Consider the following 19,549-nt stretch of genomic DNA (forward strand, 5'->3'; position numbering starts at 1 on the left):
TGTTAAAAAAAAAAAAAAAAAAAAAAAAAAACTACCCTGTTAATGGTACCATTTTCAAAGACTTTGGGCATGTTTAGTTAATGGCAGATCCGCCAAATTTTGACGAATCCGTCAACTTTAGGTCAAAACACGAAAGAATGTATTTGGTTAGCCAGTGATTTAGAACAGCAAATTACTCCAAACCGCTAGAAACTCAAACAGCGTTTGATCCAAAGCGCCCTTATCTTTTCTTTTATTAAAAAAGAAAAAAAAATTAATTAACTACAAGGCTTCTTTAAATGAGAGCCTTTCGGCTCCCTTATACAATGCCAATACAGGCTTTGAATTTTTGGAAGAGGAGCATCGCTCCTCTTATATAGAGGAGCTCTTTGAGCTCCTCTTCCAAAAGTTTCGATGTGGGACATTTCCCACATCATTTATAAAGGGGAGCCACGGCTCCCCTTTTTCTTTAATTTTTTTTTTTAATTTTATTATATATTTATGTTTTATATTATTATTATTATTATTATTATTGTTGTTGTTGTTTTTGTAAGTGTTATTATAAATTTTATTTTATTATTACATAATAATAATAATAATAATAATAATAATATGAATACCCTTTTGGTCATTTTACATGTTACCCGCTAATCTAAACAGCTAATTTTACCAAACATCTTTTTACAAACCGCTAATACAATCTACTGGTCAAACCCGCTAATACAATCCGCTATTTGATAACCGCTAACACAAACCGCTACCGCTAAACGCTAACCGCTGATAACCAAACAAGCCCTTTGTCATTTCCCACGCAGCTATGGTTAATGCTCTATTTTTTAATAATAAATTAAATATAACATTTTATTTTTAATAATATATAATCATTCACTGAGTTGTCTATGGCTAGTTCTTTTTTTTTTTTTTTTAGAAAGTCTATCGCTAGTTCTTAGGCTATCTGCAATGTTAAAATAAAAAGGGGAAGAGAAGAGGAGAAAGGGAGAGAAAAATCATAAGGAAAAAAGTTACGGGAGGTTAGGGTTCGTTTATCGAAATGAAAAAATGAAGGATTTTTTGAAAAAATAGGGAATTGGAGAGGTGGAATAATGCAAAATGAAAAACTTGTTTACTAAAGTTATCACTCCAAACACCTAACTCCTCTCCATTTTTCCAATTTATGTACAATTTTGGAGAACACCAATTTGGAGTTCTTCAAATGGAAGAATGGGAGATGACACGGGTGAACAGTGTAGGTGCGAGAGGTTTGTTGTTTGATTCCTGCTGCCAATAATGCCATCGGATCAAATTAACCAAAAAGGTCAATAAATCATTCTCGACTTATCAATTTAGTTGAAATTGCTCGTATTATTAGAGTTTTAATAATTATACTTGTTGAAGTATTCTCCAACTACAATGATAGTAAATAGATAAAGCTGCGCTCCCATAATGAACTACCTTTGGTTCCACAATAGAAAGAAATTTGAGGTATTGTTGTCGAAAGCAAATGAGATAGATAAACATCATGCTTTGAAGCCAAAGCAAAATACATTATTGGTACACTCAAATACAACATTTATTTAGTAAACGGCACCTAAGAATAAATGACACCTATAAATATCGTCATTATTTCTTCCCAAAAAGGTTGAATCCTCAACCCCAAGGGTTTCCACATTCTGGTCTGACAGAACATATGGACATATCGCCATTATTGGGTGGTGAAAGTGGACGATTAAAGGCCATAGGCAGTTTTGCCCCCATCCAAAGTGATGATTTGTCCAGTGAGCCAAGAAGCAGCTGGTAAACACAGAAAGGCAACAACTGATGAGACTTCATTAGGCTTTCCAAGCCTGCTAATTGGAGTTCTTTCTATTGCCCTCTCTACTACTACTTTAAAAGCTGGATGCACCTATAATTCAAAACAAACAACAATTTCAATAAATAATTAACCACCAATTAAATACACTTAACCAAGAAATTAAATTAAAAAATGGAGAAAATAACTTAATTTCTCACCTCAGCTGAATCCTTAAGTGGAGTGTCGATTATCCATGGAGCCACGGCATTAACACGAATACCATCTTTTGCCCACTCGCACGCCATACACTTTGTCACACTATTTATTGCGCTTGTAATCATACCAAAATATAAACTATATATAGCTAGAAGGTGTTTAGTAAACAGCTTGTTTGACTAACTTTAATTGATCAATTAAAATAAATGTTTGGTAATGATTTTTTGGCTTAGCTTAGGGATACTAATAAGCTAGAAATAGAAAAATTACCTAGAATAACTATTTTACATTAGTGGAACAGTGGCTTGTATTTTATTTTTAAAATTAAAGTTTAATTTATTCGTAATAGCTGTTTTTTTTTTCTCTACTTTCTCAAGCTACTGAATCAGAGTACAAGGAGTCAACCCACTCCCATCATTCATGTGGGAGTGTAAACTAGGACACCGGGTGCCACTAGACCACAAGGTTTTTGGCTTCATAATATTCAAATTGTGAGGTATTTGGCTTCATAATATTTTGTTAGTTGTTGTGATACTTATTTTATTATGGAGTATTTTTTATTTAAATTTAATTTTTTATGTCAAACCATTATTATTATTACATTATATTAATAATAAAAATAAAAAATATTTAAAACAATAAATAATAATTCAAACGGAAATAAGCAAAAAATGAGAAAAATCATAGCTTTTGGACACTATCATTTCATAAGGAGCCAAGATAATTCAAATGTTCAAATTGTGAGGTATTCGCCCCTTTTAAAACTGCATATCCTGAAACATGAAGAAGTTTTTTTCCTTTTTTTTTGGTAAATTTACAGGGTCTTTCTCTCCGTCCGTTTAACGGTCCGGGGTCCACCCATGTTCGCTGCGAGAGGCACAGAAGCTATGCCCAGGGGGAATCGTCACTTGTGGGAATTGAACCCGGGTTCTCCCCACAAAGAGAGCTCACTTGCCACTCGAGCTACCCCATTGGGTTACATGAAGAAGTTATGAGACATATATACTAGGCTACACTAACAAAAATAAAAAATAAAAAAATCTCACCTTGCCCCCTTTCCATCCCTAAATAGACTCATATCCTTATAATCATTTTACACGTTATTCACTAACAGTAAATAGTTAATTTGCCAAACACTTTTCTATAAATCGCTCATATTATCACCTTGTGAAAATAGCTAAAATGATCAATTATAAGTAATTCACTAATACGATTAGTTATTAGTTATTCGCTAATTACCAAACAAACTCCATGAGAGTGTTTGGCAACAGTGTGTTTGACAAAGCTTATTTAAAAGTTTATACCTTATTTAAGTTACAAATAATATTTGGAGGGGGAAAGGTTAAAATATGAGTTTGGGAACAACATATATATTCAAATAGAGAATATTTGGATCATTATCCTTTATATATAGTAAATGAGAAGTTTCCTTAGATGAGTATAGTATTGAATTACCTTTGGATCCAGAGTAGAGAGAAACATAAGGCACCCCATACTGCCCAGAAATAGAAGAGACAAACACAATGCTTCCCTGTCCAGTTGCCTTTAGAAGAGGGTGTGAAAGTTGAGAAAGGTGGTAGGGTGCCTCAAAATTAGTACTCATAATCACTGAGTAATCCTCCGCAGTGAAATCAGTAATTTGCTTTGTAATAACTGTTGCAGCATTATTCACCTAAAGTAAAACAAAAATGTTAAATTCTAGATAAAGACACAACTAACATCGAGTCCCAAAAGTTGCAGTGTAAGAGTTTCACTCAATGTGGTGGCTTCTTGTGTGCATGAGCACTGGTCCTGACACCTATTGGATCACTAAATCGTCGTATTTAACTCTCTACTATCATATTGTGGATCGGGTATAAGGGCCTTGGGGCGGGGAAATTTCTCCTTTTGTGTACAAATAAAACCGAAATGGTTTGGGCATTGGTTTTAACTCTTCCATATTGAAACTTACAAGAATGTGGAGCTTCCCATTAAAATAATTTGCAACTTTCTCCATAAGTTGTTGGGTTTCGGACCTGGATGATAAGTCACATACTGAACCAGTTACTTTGTAATCCTTAATCTTACTGAACCAGTTACTTTGTAACCCTTAATCTTCCATTCATGTAAGCATTTATTGAGATCCTCCTGACGAAGTGTGCATGTATAGATGGTCGCCCCAAAACTGGCCAATTCCTCCACTATAGCATACCTAGTACGTACAAATATAAAAATTAATAAGCATATAGAAATTAAACCATATTATATTTGTAAAATTTCTTGCATAGATGTCATGCAAGTGTTTAATTATATACATACCCAATGCCTTGGGTGCCTCCGGTTACTAGGGCATTCATGCCCTTAAGAGACCACCTTCCATCTCTGCTCTTATTTCCAATATCTGCCATTTAATTTGTATGAACTCTCTGAATTGAATATATATTTAGTCGGATGATATTATATATTGTGATGAACTGCGTTGGAGAACTATATATATATATATATATATATATATATATATATATATATATATCACATAAAATATTATATCTTACAAATTTCACCAACTATATATCAATTAATATTTATAAATTTTATTTGGATCAATAGTAGTAGTTAGTAGTACAGTAGGTTAATGATTTAGAATTAATTTAATATTTATGGTTCAATATTCAATTTTCCTTATATGAGAAAAAACACACACAGAGACAAACAGACACACTACTATGCAAACGTGATTTGTCTTAATTAATATTAGGTGATGTATTCTAGAAGGCTCAACAATGTGCTCTGAAAGGCACATCATATATATACTCTGGAAGGCACAACATTGTACTCTGAAGGGTATAACATTGTGCTTTGCAAGAAAGGGAAAAAATGCTCTGAAAGAAAAAAAAAATTAACTTACACAAAATTATTATAATGTCATCGCGTTTATTTTTTTTTAAATATCTCCATTTTAACCCTTATCTGGACTGAATCAATGGATGAGATTAAACTCTATTTTTCACTAAGACAATCTTTTCACCTGATCCGTTATATATATACCATGAGCTACATAGACCGTGGTCCACAGTAAAATTTGCCCTCTTTTGATACGTGGGCTAAATTACTGTAATTGGTACCATAGAGATTACCATAATTCACGATCTACATACAAACTACTCCCTTTCTGCAAGTTTTATATGGTTACCCACCTCCACTTCTGTCGCTCAATCATAGTAGCTAGGAAAGTACAGAAGGCACTGAGGAATGGTTAAGGAAAGACATACTATATATGTTATCTGTTCTCAATTCAAGGATGATCTAATTCAAGCCCTTTTTTTATTGATTAATAAAAGGGGTGGGTTATATTTTTGTTCATGTTGTTTTCTTCATTCAATAAAAAGTAAACACTTGGTGATCGAGAGTTATACTCCATGTTCGTAGTACACGGACTATTTTTTCTAGATTTATCTATTAAGTTATACTATTTGAACAAAACCATTCTTTAGATTATTATTGAATAAGATTCAAATTATAATATATAATTAAACACCCTAGCCTACAATGTGTGACTGAAATACACACACATAAGCATATATTATTACGTTATTGACTTATTGTATGCTAAGAGAAGAGCAATATAATAATATATAATCAAAAGCCATTGGCAGTTTTGCCCCCATCCACATTGATGATTTGTCCAGTGATCCAAGAAGCAGCTGGTAAACACAAGTAGGCAACAAGTGATGAAACTTCATTAGGCTTTCCTGCCCTGCTTATTGGAGTTCTTTCTATTACGCCCTCTACTTCTCCTGCCTTAAATGCTGTCTGTGCCGCCATCATTTATTCAAAACAAACAACACTTTAATTCACTAAACAATTAACCATACACACATTTAATATAGATAGATAGATATTTTATTTGAGTGTAGCCCAGGTTTCCAATCCCCTCGCCGAATTGGTCTGGAGATTTAAGGCTGCACCATACCCAAAGCCTTGACCTTTGGTTAAGGGTGAATGAGTTCCTTCCACTCAACCACACCCTCCACGTTAGATATATAGATATTATTTAAATGAGAAAAATAATTTAATTTAATTTGTTACATTCACTGTAGCACTAAGTGTAGTCTCGATGATCCATGGAGCCACAGCATTAACACGAATACCATCTTTTGCCCACTCGCATGCTAAATTTTTTGTCACTTGATTTATTGCCGCTACATTCACATCAAAATACAAACAATATAATAGTAAGTACTAGTAAACATCACACATTGCATAATTAAATAAATATCTATTTTGCCAACTACGATGTAATCATAGGTATGATTTTTAACAAGATAGTATTTGTTCTATACTTTTTCAAAGCGGGATGAAATCACGCTACATGGTAGCTGGCAAATGAGGCTCAATTAATTACCTTTGGATCCAGAGTAGAGAGAGTTAAAAGGCACTGCCAAAAGCCCAGCAACAGAAGAGATAAACACAATGCTTCCATGTCCGGTTGCCTTTAGAAGAGGGTGTGAAAGTTGAGAGAGGTGGTAGGATGCCTCAAAATTAGTATTCATTATCACTGAGTAATCCTCGGCATTGAAATCTGTAGCTTGCTTTGTAATAGTTGTTCCAGCATTATTCACCTAAAGTAAAACCAAAACCCATCCACTATTTAAGACATGTATTGTAATAACCCGCAAATTACACAGGAGAAGTAAACTGCACTAGGAAGACATATGCGACAAACTTGATCAAAAGAGTATTAAGTTATTAACAAAAATCAGACTCGTGATTTTTTGGTATGATAATTATGATTCACCCACTCGACAACTTATTTTGAGACGAGATATTGGTTTTAATTCTTCCTACAGCGTTCTTAAATTAGATATATAAACTTACAAGAATGTGAAGCTTTCCATCAAAACAATCAGCAACTTTCTCAATTAGCTGTTCGCGTTGAGGTCTGGATGACAAATCACATACTGAACCCATTACTTTGTATCCTTTATTCTTCCATTCTAAAAAGCATTTATCGAGGTCCTCTTGCTTACGCGAACACGTGTAGACCGTCGCCCCAAAACTTACTAATTCCTCTACTATAGCATACCTAAATTGTGCACAGAAATTAAATTAGGAAAACACCCCCAAAAAAATGTATATATATACCAAAGATGAAAGCTTGAATTTTTATAATTATATTATGTTAAATTACATACATACCCTATGCCTCGAGTGCCACCGGTTACTAGCGCATTCATGCCCTTAAGTGACCACCTTCCATCTCCACTCTTATTTTCATTATCTGCCATCTAATTTTTATATATAAACTTTGCTCACTGAATATTTAGCCGGATATATGATTGTAATGTGATGAACTACGCAGGGATACACACATATATATAGTGACAAATTCACATATAGAGTTTGTATCAAAACGCCATCTATCACTATCGGTACATATAGAGTTTGTATCGCAATTGCATTATATATATTATTAGACTTACTATAGTAGTCTGCAGTTTACAGTGTGTGAATATATTCTAGAACATGGTTCAATGTATCAATACATACCAACTGATAATATATTCAAAAAATTATCAAAAAAATTGTTCCAAAGAGGTGATTGAATTGGTGTAACATTATTCTTATACTAAAAATCACGAGTTTAATTCTTGTCCACACTTTCTTGATTGAGCATGTCGCACTGAATTTTCTTATTGTAGTAGATGTAATTTGTAACACGTCATCAGATAGTGATTGTCGATTAGGTTAATCAAAAAAAATTATCAACAAATTCAAACATGATAGCCTATAAATTTGTCTCACGTAGTCCTCATCTAAGTATCCCATCAAACATGATAATAAATTTCTACTTCCTAAAAAAAATTATATATGAATATATATGATAGCCAACCTTTATATACTTTTAAGCCATCTTTGAAATTTCGTGCGTCAAACTTAAACGAATGCCCATCCATGGGAACCGTAGCCAAGTGGTTTACGTTATTTTGATATTTTCCAGCATCCCAATAGAATTTTTTGGCTGGATTTTTGAAGAAAAAATTTTTGCCATAGAATTCCCTCTGTATCATTTTACCTCTTCTTTTTAATATTTATTAATTAAACCAATTTTTTTCATTGTTTATTTTCTTTAATAATTTTAAATATTTTTAAATTTTATTTTTTGCGTTTAATAGTACTTTTAATTTATAATTTCTAAATATATAAATTTTATATATTAATACTAAATTTAATATTATATAAAATTAAAAAATAATTTCAGTCAAATCTCTTAATTGGAGACAAACAAAATGGAATGTAATGGAAGGAGTAATATACATTTGACATCAACAATGGATATGCCTCAGCTCCTCTATTGCACTTTACTTCCACAAAAAGCAAGAATACACATCAGATTTAGTCAAAGTTGTCAACGTGGCAGTATTCAGTACCCAAAGCGTGACACGTATTACATCTGGGCCCACATATCCATTTTCAGACCAAAACAAAAAGTGTCTGCTCTCTAGTCAACCTTGCTAGCTATTATCCCCCACCGGAAACGATGGAGAAGCTGCTTAAGGAGATGAGATCAGAGTCGTTGACTTTGGTCCTGGTCAACTTCGCCGGAATAATGGAGCGCGCCGACGAGTCGTTGCTGCCGGGAGTGTACAAGGAGGTCGGAGCGGCCCTGCATACCGACCCCACCGGATTGGGCTCCCTCACGCTCTTCAGATCCATAGTCCAATCCGCTTGCTACCCGCTCGCCGCCTACCTCGCCGCCCGCCACAACCGGGCCCACGTCATCGCTCTCGGTGCTTTTCTATGGGCCGCCGCCACCTTTCTCGTCGCCATTTCCTCCACTTTCGCTGAGGTCCATCACCCTAAACCCATATAGAGTTAATTTCACAGGAGTCTTTGGCAATTTTAAATTTAGTTTTAGACTATCGTTTTGATTATTTTTTTTTTTTGGATACTTTTAGTTTTTCGGATGACTTTTCATATGTTTAGTAAGGGTATTTTTGTCTTCCTATATTCTTTTTTTGTTATTTTTTCGGTTTCAATCGGTATAATTGATTTAGGATTTTAGGTAATCTCTAATTTTTAGTAATTATATTTTTCAACGGGTATTTAGTAAAGTCCTAAATCAATTAAACCAGTTAAAATCAAAAAAAAAAATGAAATACAAAAATGCCCTTACTAAGGAAAAGTCTAGTAAAAGTCATGAAAAAATCAAAAGTGTAAAAAAATAATAGTCAGGATGTTAAATGGCATGGTGTTGGGAATCGGGGAATTATTGGGCGGAAGTCGGTAAAGGCCAGTGGGGGAAATTGTTGGGCGGACGCCAATAAAGGCCTAAGTGGGGGAACTGTTGGGCAGAGGCTCCAACACCAATGTTTCGAAAATATGTGGCGGTATAAGGAAATAAAGTTACGTCGCTATTAATTATAGCTTTTGGCATAGTTGTAAGCGTTCTTATAAAGTAGCACATTCACTACTAGCTATAGCTTTTGGCGTGGTGATAAGCTCTTGATCCTATCACTTTGTTTTATTACATGTTTAGACTAAATGAATGGGCAGTACAGACTTATTGAGATTATAGATTTCCCAGTGGAAAGCAGTAAGCTTTGTTCCAAGAACAGAGGGGAAACAGTATCAAGTTTTAATCACTTTCAGCTTTGACATCCTTAACTAGTGAAATGATGATGCCTAGAATAAATGTTAGTGTTCATGAAAGTACCTTCATAATTTCATATATTTATGTCGTTTAATAGGTTGCAATTTCTAGAGGTTTGAATGGAATAGGGCTTGCAATAGTAACACCAGCAATTCAATCTCTTGTTGCTGATTCGACTGACAACAGCAACCGTGGCACGGCTTTTGGATGGCTACAGTTAACTGGGAACCTCGGTGCCATCATTGGTGGACTTTTATCGGTGTTAATAGCGGAGACGACATTCTTGGGTATACCCGGCTGGAGAATTGCCTTCCATTTAGTCGGATTAATAAGTATCGTTGTTGGTATTTTGGTGTGTCTGTTTGCGAATGATCCCCGCTTTTTTGACAGTGATGGGAACAAGAAAGATCAGCCTCGAGATAAGCCCTTCCGGGCTGATGTGATGGAACTGATTAGAGAAGCTAAAGCGGTTTTAAGAGTGCCATCTTTTCAAATATTAGTTGCACAAGGGGTCTCGGGTTCGTTCCCCTGGTCGTCTTTGTCGTTTGCCCCGATGTGGTTGGAGCTTATCGGGTTCTCTCACAAGAAAACAGCCCTAATTTGGACTCTGTTTAATGTTGCTGGATCCCTCGGGGGTTTGTTTGGAGGAAAGATGGGAGATGTCCTCGCTAAACGCTTTCCAAATGGTGGAAGAATAATTCTTTCACAAATTAGCTCGGGCTCAGCCATCCCGTTGGCTGCAATTTTGCTGTTGGTTTTGCGGGATGACCCTTCCACGACATTGACACACGGTTTAGTCTTCTTCATCATGGGATTTACCATTTCTTGGAACGGTCCAGCAACTAACAAGTAGGCCTCTCGTACCCTCATTAAGCTATTTCATGTATTCTGCTAATGTGTTTTCCCTTTTTTGTATATTCTGCTAATAGGAAACTAGGTTAATTTACATTCTTGTACCAAAAAAGGGTCTCTTTGGTACAATTAAGTAGTTTGGTATAATGTTTATTTAGAATAACATGTACAATAAGCTAAGAATTCACTCTTGGTATATGTACAGTCCAATATTTGCTGAGATAGTTCCTGAGAGAGCTCGAACGAGCATCTATGCGTTGGATAGATCTTTCGAATCAATTTTAGCATCCTTTGCTCCCCCGGTGGTTGGGGTTTTGGCGCAGCATTTCTATGGTTTCAAGCCAGTTCCAAAGGGATTGACGAACTCGCAGGAAATAGAAACAGATCGAGAGAATGCTGCATCGCTTGCCAAGGCGCTTTACACTGCAATAGGTATCCCGATGGCGATATGTTGTTTCTTCTATTCCTTTCTCTATTGTACATACCCACGGGATAGGGAACGGGCTAGAATGGATGCGTTGATACAGTCCGAGATGGAGCACATCGAAGCAAGCTACACTGCTGCAAGAGAAGAATGTACTGAACTTCGGGCTTTAGAATCCGATGGGCTGCAAATAAAAGAGCAAACCGTGATTAGTTTAGATTATGAAGGAGACGAAAGCTTCGATTTTGATGAGAATGACGAGAAAAGGCTTCTTCCCCGTCAACTGGAGTCTTCTGATTCCGGCAGATAGACATATGATCTGGTGGACTTAAGCACATTTTATAGATCGCTTTCAATTACATTTATAGTCTGACATATATACATTACAGGGTATATCGAAGCACGGTGATATCTATGTTCAAATTCACGCTTGCTTGATCGGGCAATGAGGTTCGTTACTCTTCCTAAACTCTTTAGTTTCTCGTGTTTATATGTAAATTGATACCCTTTATGCTACAAAGGGGGAAAATATGACTATATACTATGACAATTTCGTGACGAGAAAGATGCAGAAAGAGTATAGTGACAATATATGCTTTTTATCAGATTCTAACTATACGAATTTCTTTTGTTCCTCGAGCTATGAATATTGATTTTATTCTGTTATGGCCAGACAGAAATTTAGCTAAGAAACCATGGAAACTTGTCTTTGTTTTTCTCCAGAGAAAATCCTAAGATACAGAAATCTTATGGTCCCTGGGAATCTTGTGGCTGTCCTGTTCACATTTGTGTCTTTTTGGTACATTGTTTGAATTTTGTGTTGAACTTCTTCATGTTATATCAATTACCCTTTTGTACTATGCATTGTGTTGCTTTTGAGCTAACGGTTGCTCAACGGAACGAGAAAGAAAACAAGAACATCATCTGGAACGAGAAAGAAAACAAGAACATCATCTGATGAGTTTTGATGTTTTGTGCCCAAACGTTGTTGTGTTTCCCTGTTTGTCACATCTCAACATCTTCAGTTGTGATATTTTAGAACATTTACTAACTGTTTTCGGGATGGAATTTCAAAGTGGTCATTTTGATCGTTTACAGCAGTATATCAACTTTACTGATACTCGAACCCACTCCTCCCATGTGAGGGTGCAATTGGGTGCCACCAAATCACAAGGTCTTTGGCATGATATTGCATTTTTTGTTCTAATATTGTGTTTTTAATCTTATGCCTAAACATTTCCATTTGCTTATCATTAAAATTATATTTTTTATATTTATTTTTGACAAAATACAAATACAATTTTATAAAACACACAATATTATACGGAGTAACTGATAACACTATCATATCGAATTTTCTGGCTAAATATCTAAAGAAGGTACAAATAATAATTATGGAGTATTTGTTAGGTTGAGATCCATAAATTAGAATGGACAACATATCTCCCTTTCAAAGGGTCATATATAGTCTAGCCTCATGAGTCATGAGATGGATCCTTTATCATATGTAAGCTAACATGACCATAGCCTTAATGCAATAGTTATGGTCCTGTGTAAATCACGGTCCAAAAACGACATTGTTTGGCGTAATTTTCTTTTTTACGCGATGCACTGCAACATACATTTTTATAATTCATAATGTACATTACTCTAAAGCATAATGTACATTATTCTAACTCATAAAATATATTATCTTATTTTAGAAGTTTCATTATTCTAACACATAAAGTACATTATTCTAATTTATAAAATTCAACGATGTCATTTTAAATCGTGGTTCACACAGCTGTAATTTGCCGCTTAATGATAACTTTTAACAAATAAGATGAGAATATTCATAGGCCATTGTTCAAACAGTGATGAAACTAATCAAACTATAGCTTTATCTCTTCAAAGATTCAATTTTAAATAAATAATAAATAACAAACAAATAAATAAATAAAAAGCATCCAAAGAAACATCTATCCACCCATTGGTACCTTGGTCAGCCCAAACATACATTATTTTGTTTAAGGAACGATAAGCCAAATTATAGAATTCCACATTTTGTGTTTTTGGTTTTGTCTTTATTATAACTTAATCGTATCAATTTATTATATATGTCATGTCTTAACGCGGATACCTATATATATAGTCTGCATACATTGTTATTGAACTATTCATATTCATTCTAGAATTATATAATACTTGCCCACTAGTATTGTATACTTAATTATACTTACAGTGCATTGATGGCAATGGGGATTGGGGAGGGGTGGAGCATATCCCTTGGCCCATCCAGCACCCACCCCTCTCATATATTCGTATAGGTTCAAAATGAAATCCCTCATAATAGTCACTTCTATATTACTCATATAATGCGAGAATTGTAGGATTAAGACCTGACCGTTGTAGTGTGGGAATTAGATCTAATATGGTGAATTTTTTGTGACCACCAGCCAATACTTGTCCTCCCAGTTAAGAGGTCGCTAAATTATCATGATTTACCCACCATCTATTATGTCAAGTTGGGGTGTGAGGGCCTTTAGGACAATAGATTTCACTTTTTGTTGAGGGTAAAATTGTAAAGTCGTAACCATTGCGTCAATTGTTTCTCACATATAGGAACTAAAACCCTAGTTTTCTTATTTTAATAGCCCTAATTTCACTATCGATATTAACTGTTTACACAGAAAGAACTTTACAATGGATTACAATTGGAAATGATTTGATACTACATGACTAAATTTATTAATTTTAAAAATCAATGACTACAATTGTAAATGAGTGATAGTCAAATGACTAAATCCGAAACTATTCTACCTACAATATTATTTGTATATACCTTAATTTTTCATTATATTTACTTACAATACTATTTTCATGTACGACATTAGTCCATGATAAAATTAACCCTATAATTATGAGTCCAAAGGATTTTAATAAAGTTTTAAGTTTAATCTTTAAAAATGTTCCTTAAAATAATGAAATTATTAAACAAATTATATCAAATATCAAAGAGATAATTTGTTCAATCTTGAGCTCTCAGATAAAAAAATACAAATGGAAAATACTACTCATACTCTCAAATTCTACTTTCAACTTTTACTTCCTCTCACGAAATTTTGATGTTGACATTTTTATTGTGACTCACAAAATGAAAATAACTAATCATCAATTATCACATTAGAAAGTAAAAGTAATTGGGTAAAAATACAGAGTAAATATCATAGAACTACAAGTGAAGTAGAGAATTGAAGTGTGATAGCATATACAAAGTCAACGACCTTGATCTAATCATGATTAAATAATTCACGAGTTGTCTGGATTTACGTAACGTCCATGATTGCAACCATATTTGTCAAAGATGCTAACGAGGATTGAACGTCTATAGCCTCAACTGCTCAAGCATTTTATGGCATGATGGGATAGAAATAGACGCCCATTCTCAAGTCATAGTAGATCTACCCTCCATGGACCAAAGTGAAATAAATAATAATAATAATAAATTTTATTTGAATAAACTACTCCATGTTGATGTTGGGACTTAATTGGTACGTATACCGAAGTCAACAAATTCAACTTTGGTCTTTCACTCATAAAGCATTTATATTATGAATGCCAGAACATAGATCTTGGAATATATTTCTTTACATATGTCTTTATTTTATTCCGGACCGACTCACTTTTTTTTAATTTGTAAGGATCTAAATATAAATTTTAATAATAAAATCTAAGATGCACACAAATTTTCAAGAAAATGTTTTCACATTTCAAACACAGTTGTTAATAATAATAATAATTATTATTATTATTATTATTATTATTATTAAGTTACAAGAACTTCTAAAAACGTTTTGAAACAAATTTCCATACAAGATAGGGGTTCGAATTCCTGACCTCGCTTGAGAGACAAAAGTGTACGATCACTCACGCTAATCAAGCTAGGTAACAATATTGGAGTCACTAATTAAAACATGCTTGCATTTACAAAATAAGTCACAAGTCGAATGATGCATCAAGTCAACGAGATTACTTAATATAAAATTTAAGTGAAGACTAACAAATTATAGTATACTACAGTATTATAGTATATTTAGTATACTGCATACATAAAAGTGGCACATTCTTTCTTGTACTTTTACCAACCTTAATCTTTGCAGCCAAAATCAACGGCTTAATCGGATCACTTGTCACGGGACATTGAAGCCTTCAATCCCACGTACTTCACACTCATACCTACCTTATTAATGGTTTTTTAAAAAATACTTATTTTTTACAATATAGTATATATTTCTAGACTGGAATTCAATTCAATGACTATTCATTTAGAAATGTAACAGATGTGTCATCACACTACATAATAATTGACACTTAATTTTAGAAAAATATATTATAAGCAATATAACTATAACTATAATATTTGAAGTGTACAAATGGATTGTGGATGAGAAGCCAAGGGTTTCTTCAAACTTCACTGATTATATAATAATAAAATTAGTTTCAATATGTGATTGCTATTGACTAGTTGAAGAAACGTGTATGTAAAAAATACAAACCAATCATAATGTTTTAAAACAAATACTCCGTAGAAATTAAGGTTGTTTTCATGTTTTTGGTTACCACTTTATAGATTGAATATCGACAAATTAAAAGCCTTTAATTTTGCCTAATAATAAATATTGCAAAGTATTGCTTCCGCCTTCCAACACCGCGTTTTATTGTATCTGGTTTTGGGTTTGTAGTGACAAAACAGGAAAGAGAAAGGAAATCTGCTACTCTGTCAATCTGGTTTAAAGCTGTTTTAAAAAGTTCAGGTTAAATTTACTATATTTGCATGTGCTCATGTTTTCTTTGGTTTTCACTTTAAATAAGTTAATTAAAAGCGGAAAACCTGTATTTTTACTCATTAATTGTTCATTATTAATCTCCCACTAAAATTAAGTTTAACTTTATAAAATTGTGATGATTTTAAATATTTTTATCGATATTTTAGTAATCTTAGTGGTTAGGTGTTAGATTTAAAATAAAATTACTCGAATTTTTCTAATACAATGTAGGCGTTAGATTTTAGATGAAATTACTCGAATTTTAATAACTTTGTACTTTATGATGGGTTAAAAAGTAGATTAGATCCAATCAATATTAATGCTTTTGTTCAAGATCTAGAATAATAAATACTGCAAATTATTAGTAGCAGCGCCGCGTTCTCCTGTGCGTTGATTTGGAGGTTGCAGGGACAAGAACACCGAAAAAGAATCAAAGGAAAGGGGAAACCCCTTCCTACTTTTGCTACTGTGGAGTATTAAAATGCTGTCCCTTTCAGCACCCCACTTCACTGATATTTTTTTCACAATTTTTTTTAGTACTGTTGATTCTGTTAAAATGCAATATTTGTTCATAATTATTTTTTTAATCGAAAAACAAAGAGTCAATATTACCACACTAAGGTTTGAACTCACCCTTTTTCATATAGGTGGGACTGGGTGCCACTGAACTACAAGGTCTTGACTTTTACAGATCTGTTTATACATACTTTCTCAATTTATTAAAGTACAAAGAGTCAATGTCCTCATTAAAATTTAAACCAGTAACCTTCAATTTAAGAGAGGCACAAATACAATGTGTCATCAAACTACAAGCTACTCGTAGAATTTCACATTAAAGTCCACCTTCAATTCCCTTCCTTTCACACACTCCCCATCCAACATGGCTATGGCTATCCATCTTCCCTCCTTTTAATGCTGCTCTGCCACTGCCACTGCCACCTCTCTCTCACCTAAATAATATCATCACATCTAATTCACACACCCACCCTTTTAAATCTCTCATTTACATCTTGGATCTTCACCAAAAACTGTACAAATGGCTCCACTCCCTCCAACCAGAGGCCTCTTTAAGGTACTGTCAGTACTTCTCCTTCTTCTGCTCTCATTCCTTTCTCAGGTCCATTGTTATAGCAGCACTGAATTCAGTACTGTAAGAAGAATATTGGAGGTTGATGAGGATGATAATAATGAAGATCACCACCCTGCAGCTTTCAAGATCAAGAAAAAAACCACTCCAAACTCCTCGCTTTCTCCCAAGAACAAAACCAAGATCCTTAAACCTAGTACTTCTTCCTCTCCCAAGAACCAAACTAAGATTCTCAAGTCTGGGTCTGGGTTTGGATTACCCAAGAACCTAACTAATAAGGTTCTTAAGACTGGGTCTGGGTTTGGATCAGCCAAAAACCAGACCAAACTCAAGCTTTCTTCTTCTTCACTCTCCCTTAAGAACAAAACCAAGCTTCTAAAACCTATTTCAGAGTCTTCTAAGGTTTCCCAGAAGAATCAGTTCAAGAAGCTGAATTCTACCTCCAATTCATTGAAATTGAAAGCCTCAAATTCAACCAAAACCACCAAGAAATCCTCAGATCTAACCAAGCTTAGCTCTTCCTCCTCTTCTTCTTCTTCTTCCAAGAACAAAACCAGTAATGCTGCTGTTCAAGCAAAAGAAAAGCCCAAATCCGAGCTAGAAAAGAAGGAATTGACCAAAATCCAAGACCCCAAATCACAATCCACCAAGAAAACCACCAAACCCTACTGGATTGACGATGAACAAGACGACTTGATTTCCGAATTCAGAGAAATGCCGTCCAAATTCCAGCAAACGCTTTTGCCGGATTTGGAGAGAATCTCCAAAACCTCAAAAGTTTACCTCAACAGAGCCAACAAACAAATCACCAATAACTTCAAACCCTTAGTGGGCAACAAATACGCCCCCACAGTCGCCTCTTTCATCTCCTTCGCCTTCATCTTCATCCCTCTCATCTTCGTCTCCCTCATCTTCAACCGCTTCAAAGCCTATTTCTCCCTCCAAAAACTCCTCATTTTCGTCCAGATTTACCTCGCCATTTACTTCTCCATCCTCTGCCTCTCCTCGCTCGTCACAGGGCTCGAGCCGCTCAAGTTTTTCTACGCTACGTCGCAGTCCACCTACGTTTGCATACAGCTCCTCCAAACCCTCGCTTACGTGTTGTACCTCCTGATGCTCCTGATGTACCTTGTGCTTGTTTTCTCTACCGACACTGGGCCCTCCACGAGGATGATTGGGCTGGCCCAGACCATCGTGGGCTTTGCGGTTGGGCTTCATTACTACATGGCGGTGTTCCATAGGGCGGTGTTGCGCCAACCGCCTAAGACTAGCTGGAGGGTCCACGCGCTTTACGCCGCGTGTTTTCTACTCATTTGTTTGTTGACTCAGGCTGAAAGGAGGAAGAAAGCTTATTTGGAAGAAGGTGGCGAGGAGGGGAAAAAGAACTAAATACATATATTTTTTGTGATAATTCTTTTTACTTGAAGGGCCAGAAAGAAATGTAAGGTCAAGTTATTATATTTTTGTTTATTATCTTTTTAGCAAATTGTAATTTATTATTATTATTATTATAAATGGTATTAATAAAGGGTGCAAAGGAAACTGGAGTTTCGACCACTCTTAATACTTTATTCTTATGAAATGGATTGTCTTAATTTTATTTATTTGCTAATTAGCTCGAGAATTCAAATGTTGATACGTAGTAAATACGAATGCGCGAGTGGCGATCATGGCGAAGTGGGAGGTTCAGTACGCGCACTAATAGTGCGTGGAGATTGTTAGTTATTGCATGTGGAACAGAGATAGACTGCATTTGAGGCAGTCGAGGTCAATCACTCACAAAAATTAAGGCACCGACGGTTCCTGAGTCTGTCGGTGGCGCTATATATAGCAAACTGCGACTATTGCGGGGGCATTTTCACATCTCGACCGACAATAATTTTTGTGCAAAATTATAAAACGGAATGCATATATATACTGCTACCGCCCCTATTGAAGATTGAACATGTAATCTCTCAGGTGGGAGGGTCATAACTATGTCGCTTGACCACAAGACTTTTGACTACAGAATGTATATATATTCTCGTTACATATCCTATTAAATGAACGAAAAATTAAATAAAAAAATTAATGCGAAATGATGGTATAATTATAATTATAATTATAATTATAATAATAGAGTGATCTCTGACGCATTAGATTAATGATCCCTTTCATACTTTCATGTGCATATAAAATTTAAAAGGAGAATAAATTATATTTTTATACATTTAAATATGCTAACATTTTCATACAAATATATATCTGTTTTTCATTATTCATGTTTATAATACTCTAGTTTCAAAATTATTACACATATACTCAATTTTTTACAATTTATTTCTAAAAGATAATGAAATGCTAAATGTTTTTATAAATGTTATTCAATTTTTTGTCACTTCATAATTTGACAAATTTTAATAAGTTGAGATCTTAAAAAAAAAACATACAAAACTTGTCATGTTAAAGAGTAACAAAAAAAAAAAAAGAGTGATTTTTGCAGAAGTAAAAAATATTTTTCATTTCTAAATATACTCATATTCATGCGACAGTGCGACGAACATGCAATTTGCGAATTCTTTTTTCCTATTTTTCCATTCAATGAGTCCTACACAAATGTAGGATTTCAAAAAATCAAAAATAAAAAAAATAAAAAAAATAAACTATCAGTAAAAAATTTCCCTCCTAATTTTCCTTTTGAAAAAACCACTCTTTGGATTCCCTAACTTTTCAAAATATAATCTCCACTTTCATCATTGTTTTAGTTCCTTAATACATA

General features: G+C 34.3%; 4 protein-coding genes across 5 annotated transcripts; 2 read left to right on the forward strand and 2 right to left on the reverse strand.

Annotated features, from left to right (window-relative positions):
* Nucleotides 1-2,326: 2,326 nt before the first annotated feature.
* On the reverse strand, nucleotides 2,327-4,420 carry LOC116020700 (tropinone reductase homolog). Its single transcript, XM_031261196.1, has 4 exons — nucleotides 4,286-4,420; nucleotides 3,939-4,178; nucleotides 3,443-3,659; nucleotides 2,327-2,760 (listed from the first exon to the last, which is right to left on the reverse strand). The coding sequence occupies exons 2-4, from the start codon at nucleotides 3,981-3,983 to the stop codon at nucleotides 2,693-2,695; spliced, it is 330 nt and encodes a 109-aa protein (XP_031117056.1). The 5' UTR covers nucleotides 3,984-4,178; nucleotides 4,286-4,420; the 3' UTR covers nucleotides 2,327-2,692.
* A 1,018-nt stretch (nucleotides 4,421-5,438) lies between these two features.
* Nucleotides 5,439-7,297, reverse strand: LOC116020685 (tropinone reductase homolog). The gene is made up of 5 exons (XM_031261177.1): nucleotides 7,166-7,297; nucleotides 6,845-7,052; nucleotides 6,372-6,588; nucleotides 6,056-6,168; nucleotides 5,439-5,779 (listed from the first exon to the last, which is right to left on the reverse strand). The coding sequence occupies exons 1-5, from the start codon at nucleotides 7,252-7,254 to the stop codon at nucleotides 5,606-5,608; spliced, it is 801 nt and encodes a 266-aa protein (XP_031117037.1). The 5' UTR covers nucleotides 7,255-7,297; the 3' UTR covers nucleotides 5,439-5,605.
* A 1,211-nt stretch (nucleotides 7,298-8,508) lies between these two features.
* On the forward strand, nucleotides 8,509-11,989 carry LOC116020661. Of its 2 annotated transcripts, XR_004098821.1 has the most exons (4): nucleotides 8,509-8,816; nucleotides 9,718-10,469; nucleotides 10,678-11,346; nucleotides 11,620-11,989. XR_004098821.1 is itself a non-coding variant. In XM_031261145.1 (3 exons), the coding sequence occupies exons 1-3, from the start codon at nucleotides 8,529-8,531 to the stop codon at nucleotides 11,204-11,206; spliced, it is 1,569 nt and encodes a 522-aa protein (XP_031117005.1). In that variant the 5' UTR covers nucleotides 8,509-8,528; the 3' UTR covers nucleotides 11,207-11,989. The 2 variants fall into 2 exon arrangements, 1 of the variants encoding a protein (XP_031117005.1); XM_031261145.1 differs by having other exon boundaries at nucleotides 10,678-11,989.
* Nucleotides 11,990-16,541: 4,552 nt separating this feature from the next.
* LOC116020665 lies at nucleotides 16,542-18,373 on the forward strand. Its single transcript, XM_031261148.1, has one exon. The coding sequence runs from the start codon at nucleotides 16,741-16,743 to the stop codon at nucleotides 18,178-18,180; it is 1,440 nt and encodes a 479-aa protein (XP_031117008.1). The 5' UTR covers nucleotides 16,542-16,740; the 3' UTR covers nucleotides 18,181-18,373.
* The last annotated feature ends 1,176 nt before the right edge of the window (nucleotides 18,374-19,549 follow it).

Source organism: Ipomoea triloba, chromosome 5 (assembly GCF_003576645.1).
Source record: "Ipomoea triloba cultivar NCNSP0323 chromosome 5, ASM357664v1".
NCBI lineage: Eukaryota > Viridiplantae > Streptophyta > Magnoliopsida > Solanales > Convolvulaceae > Ipomoea > Ipomoea triloba.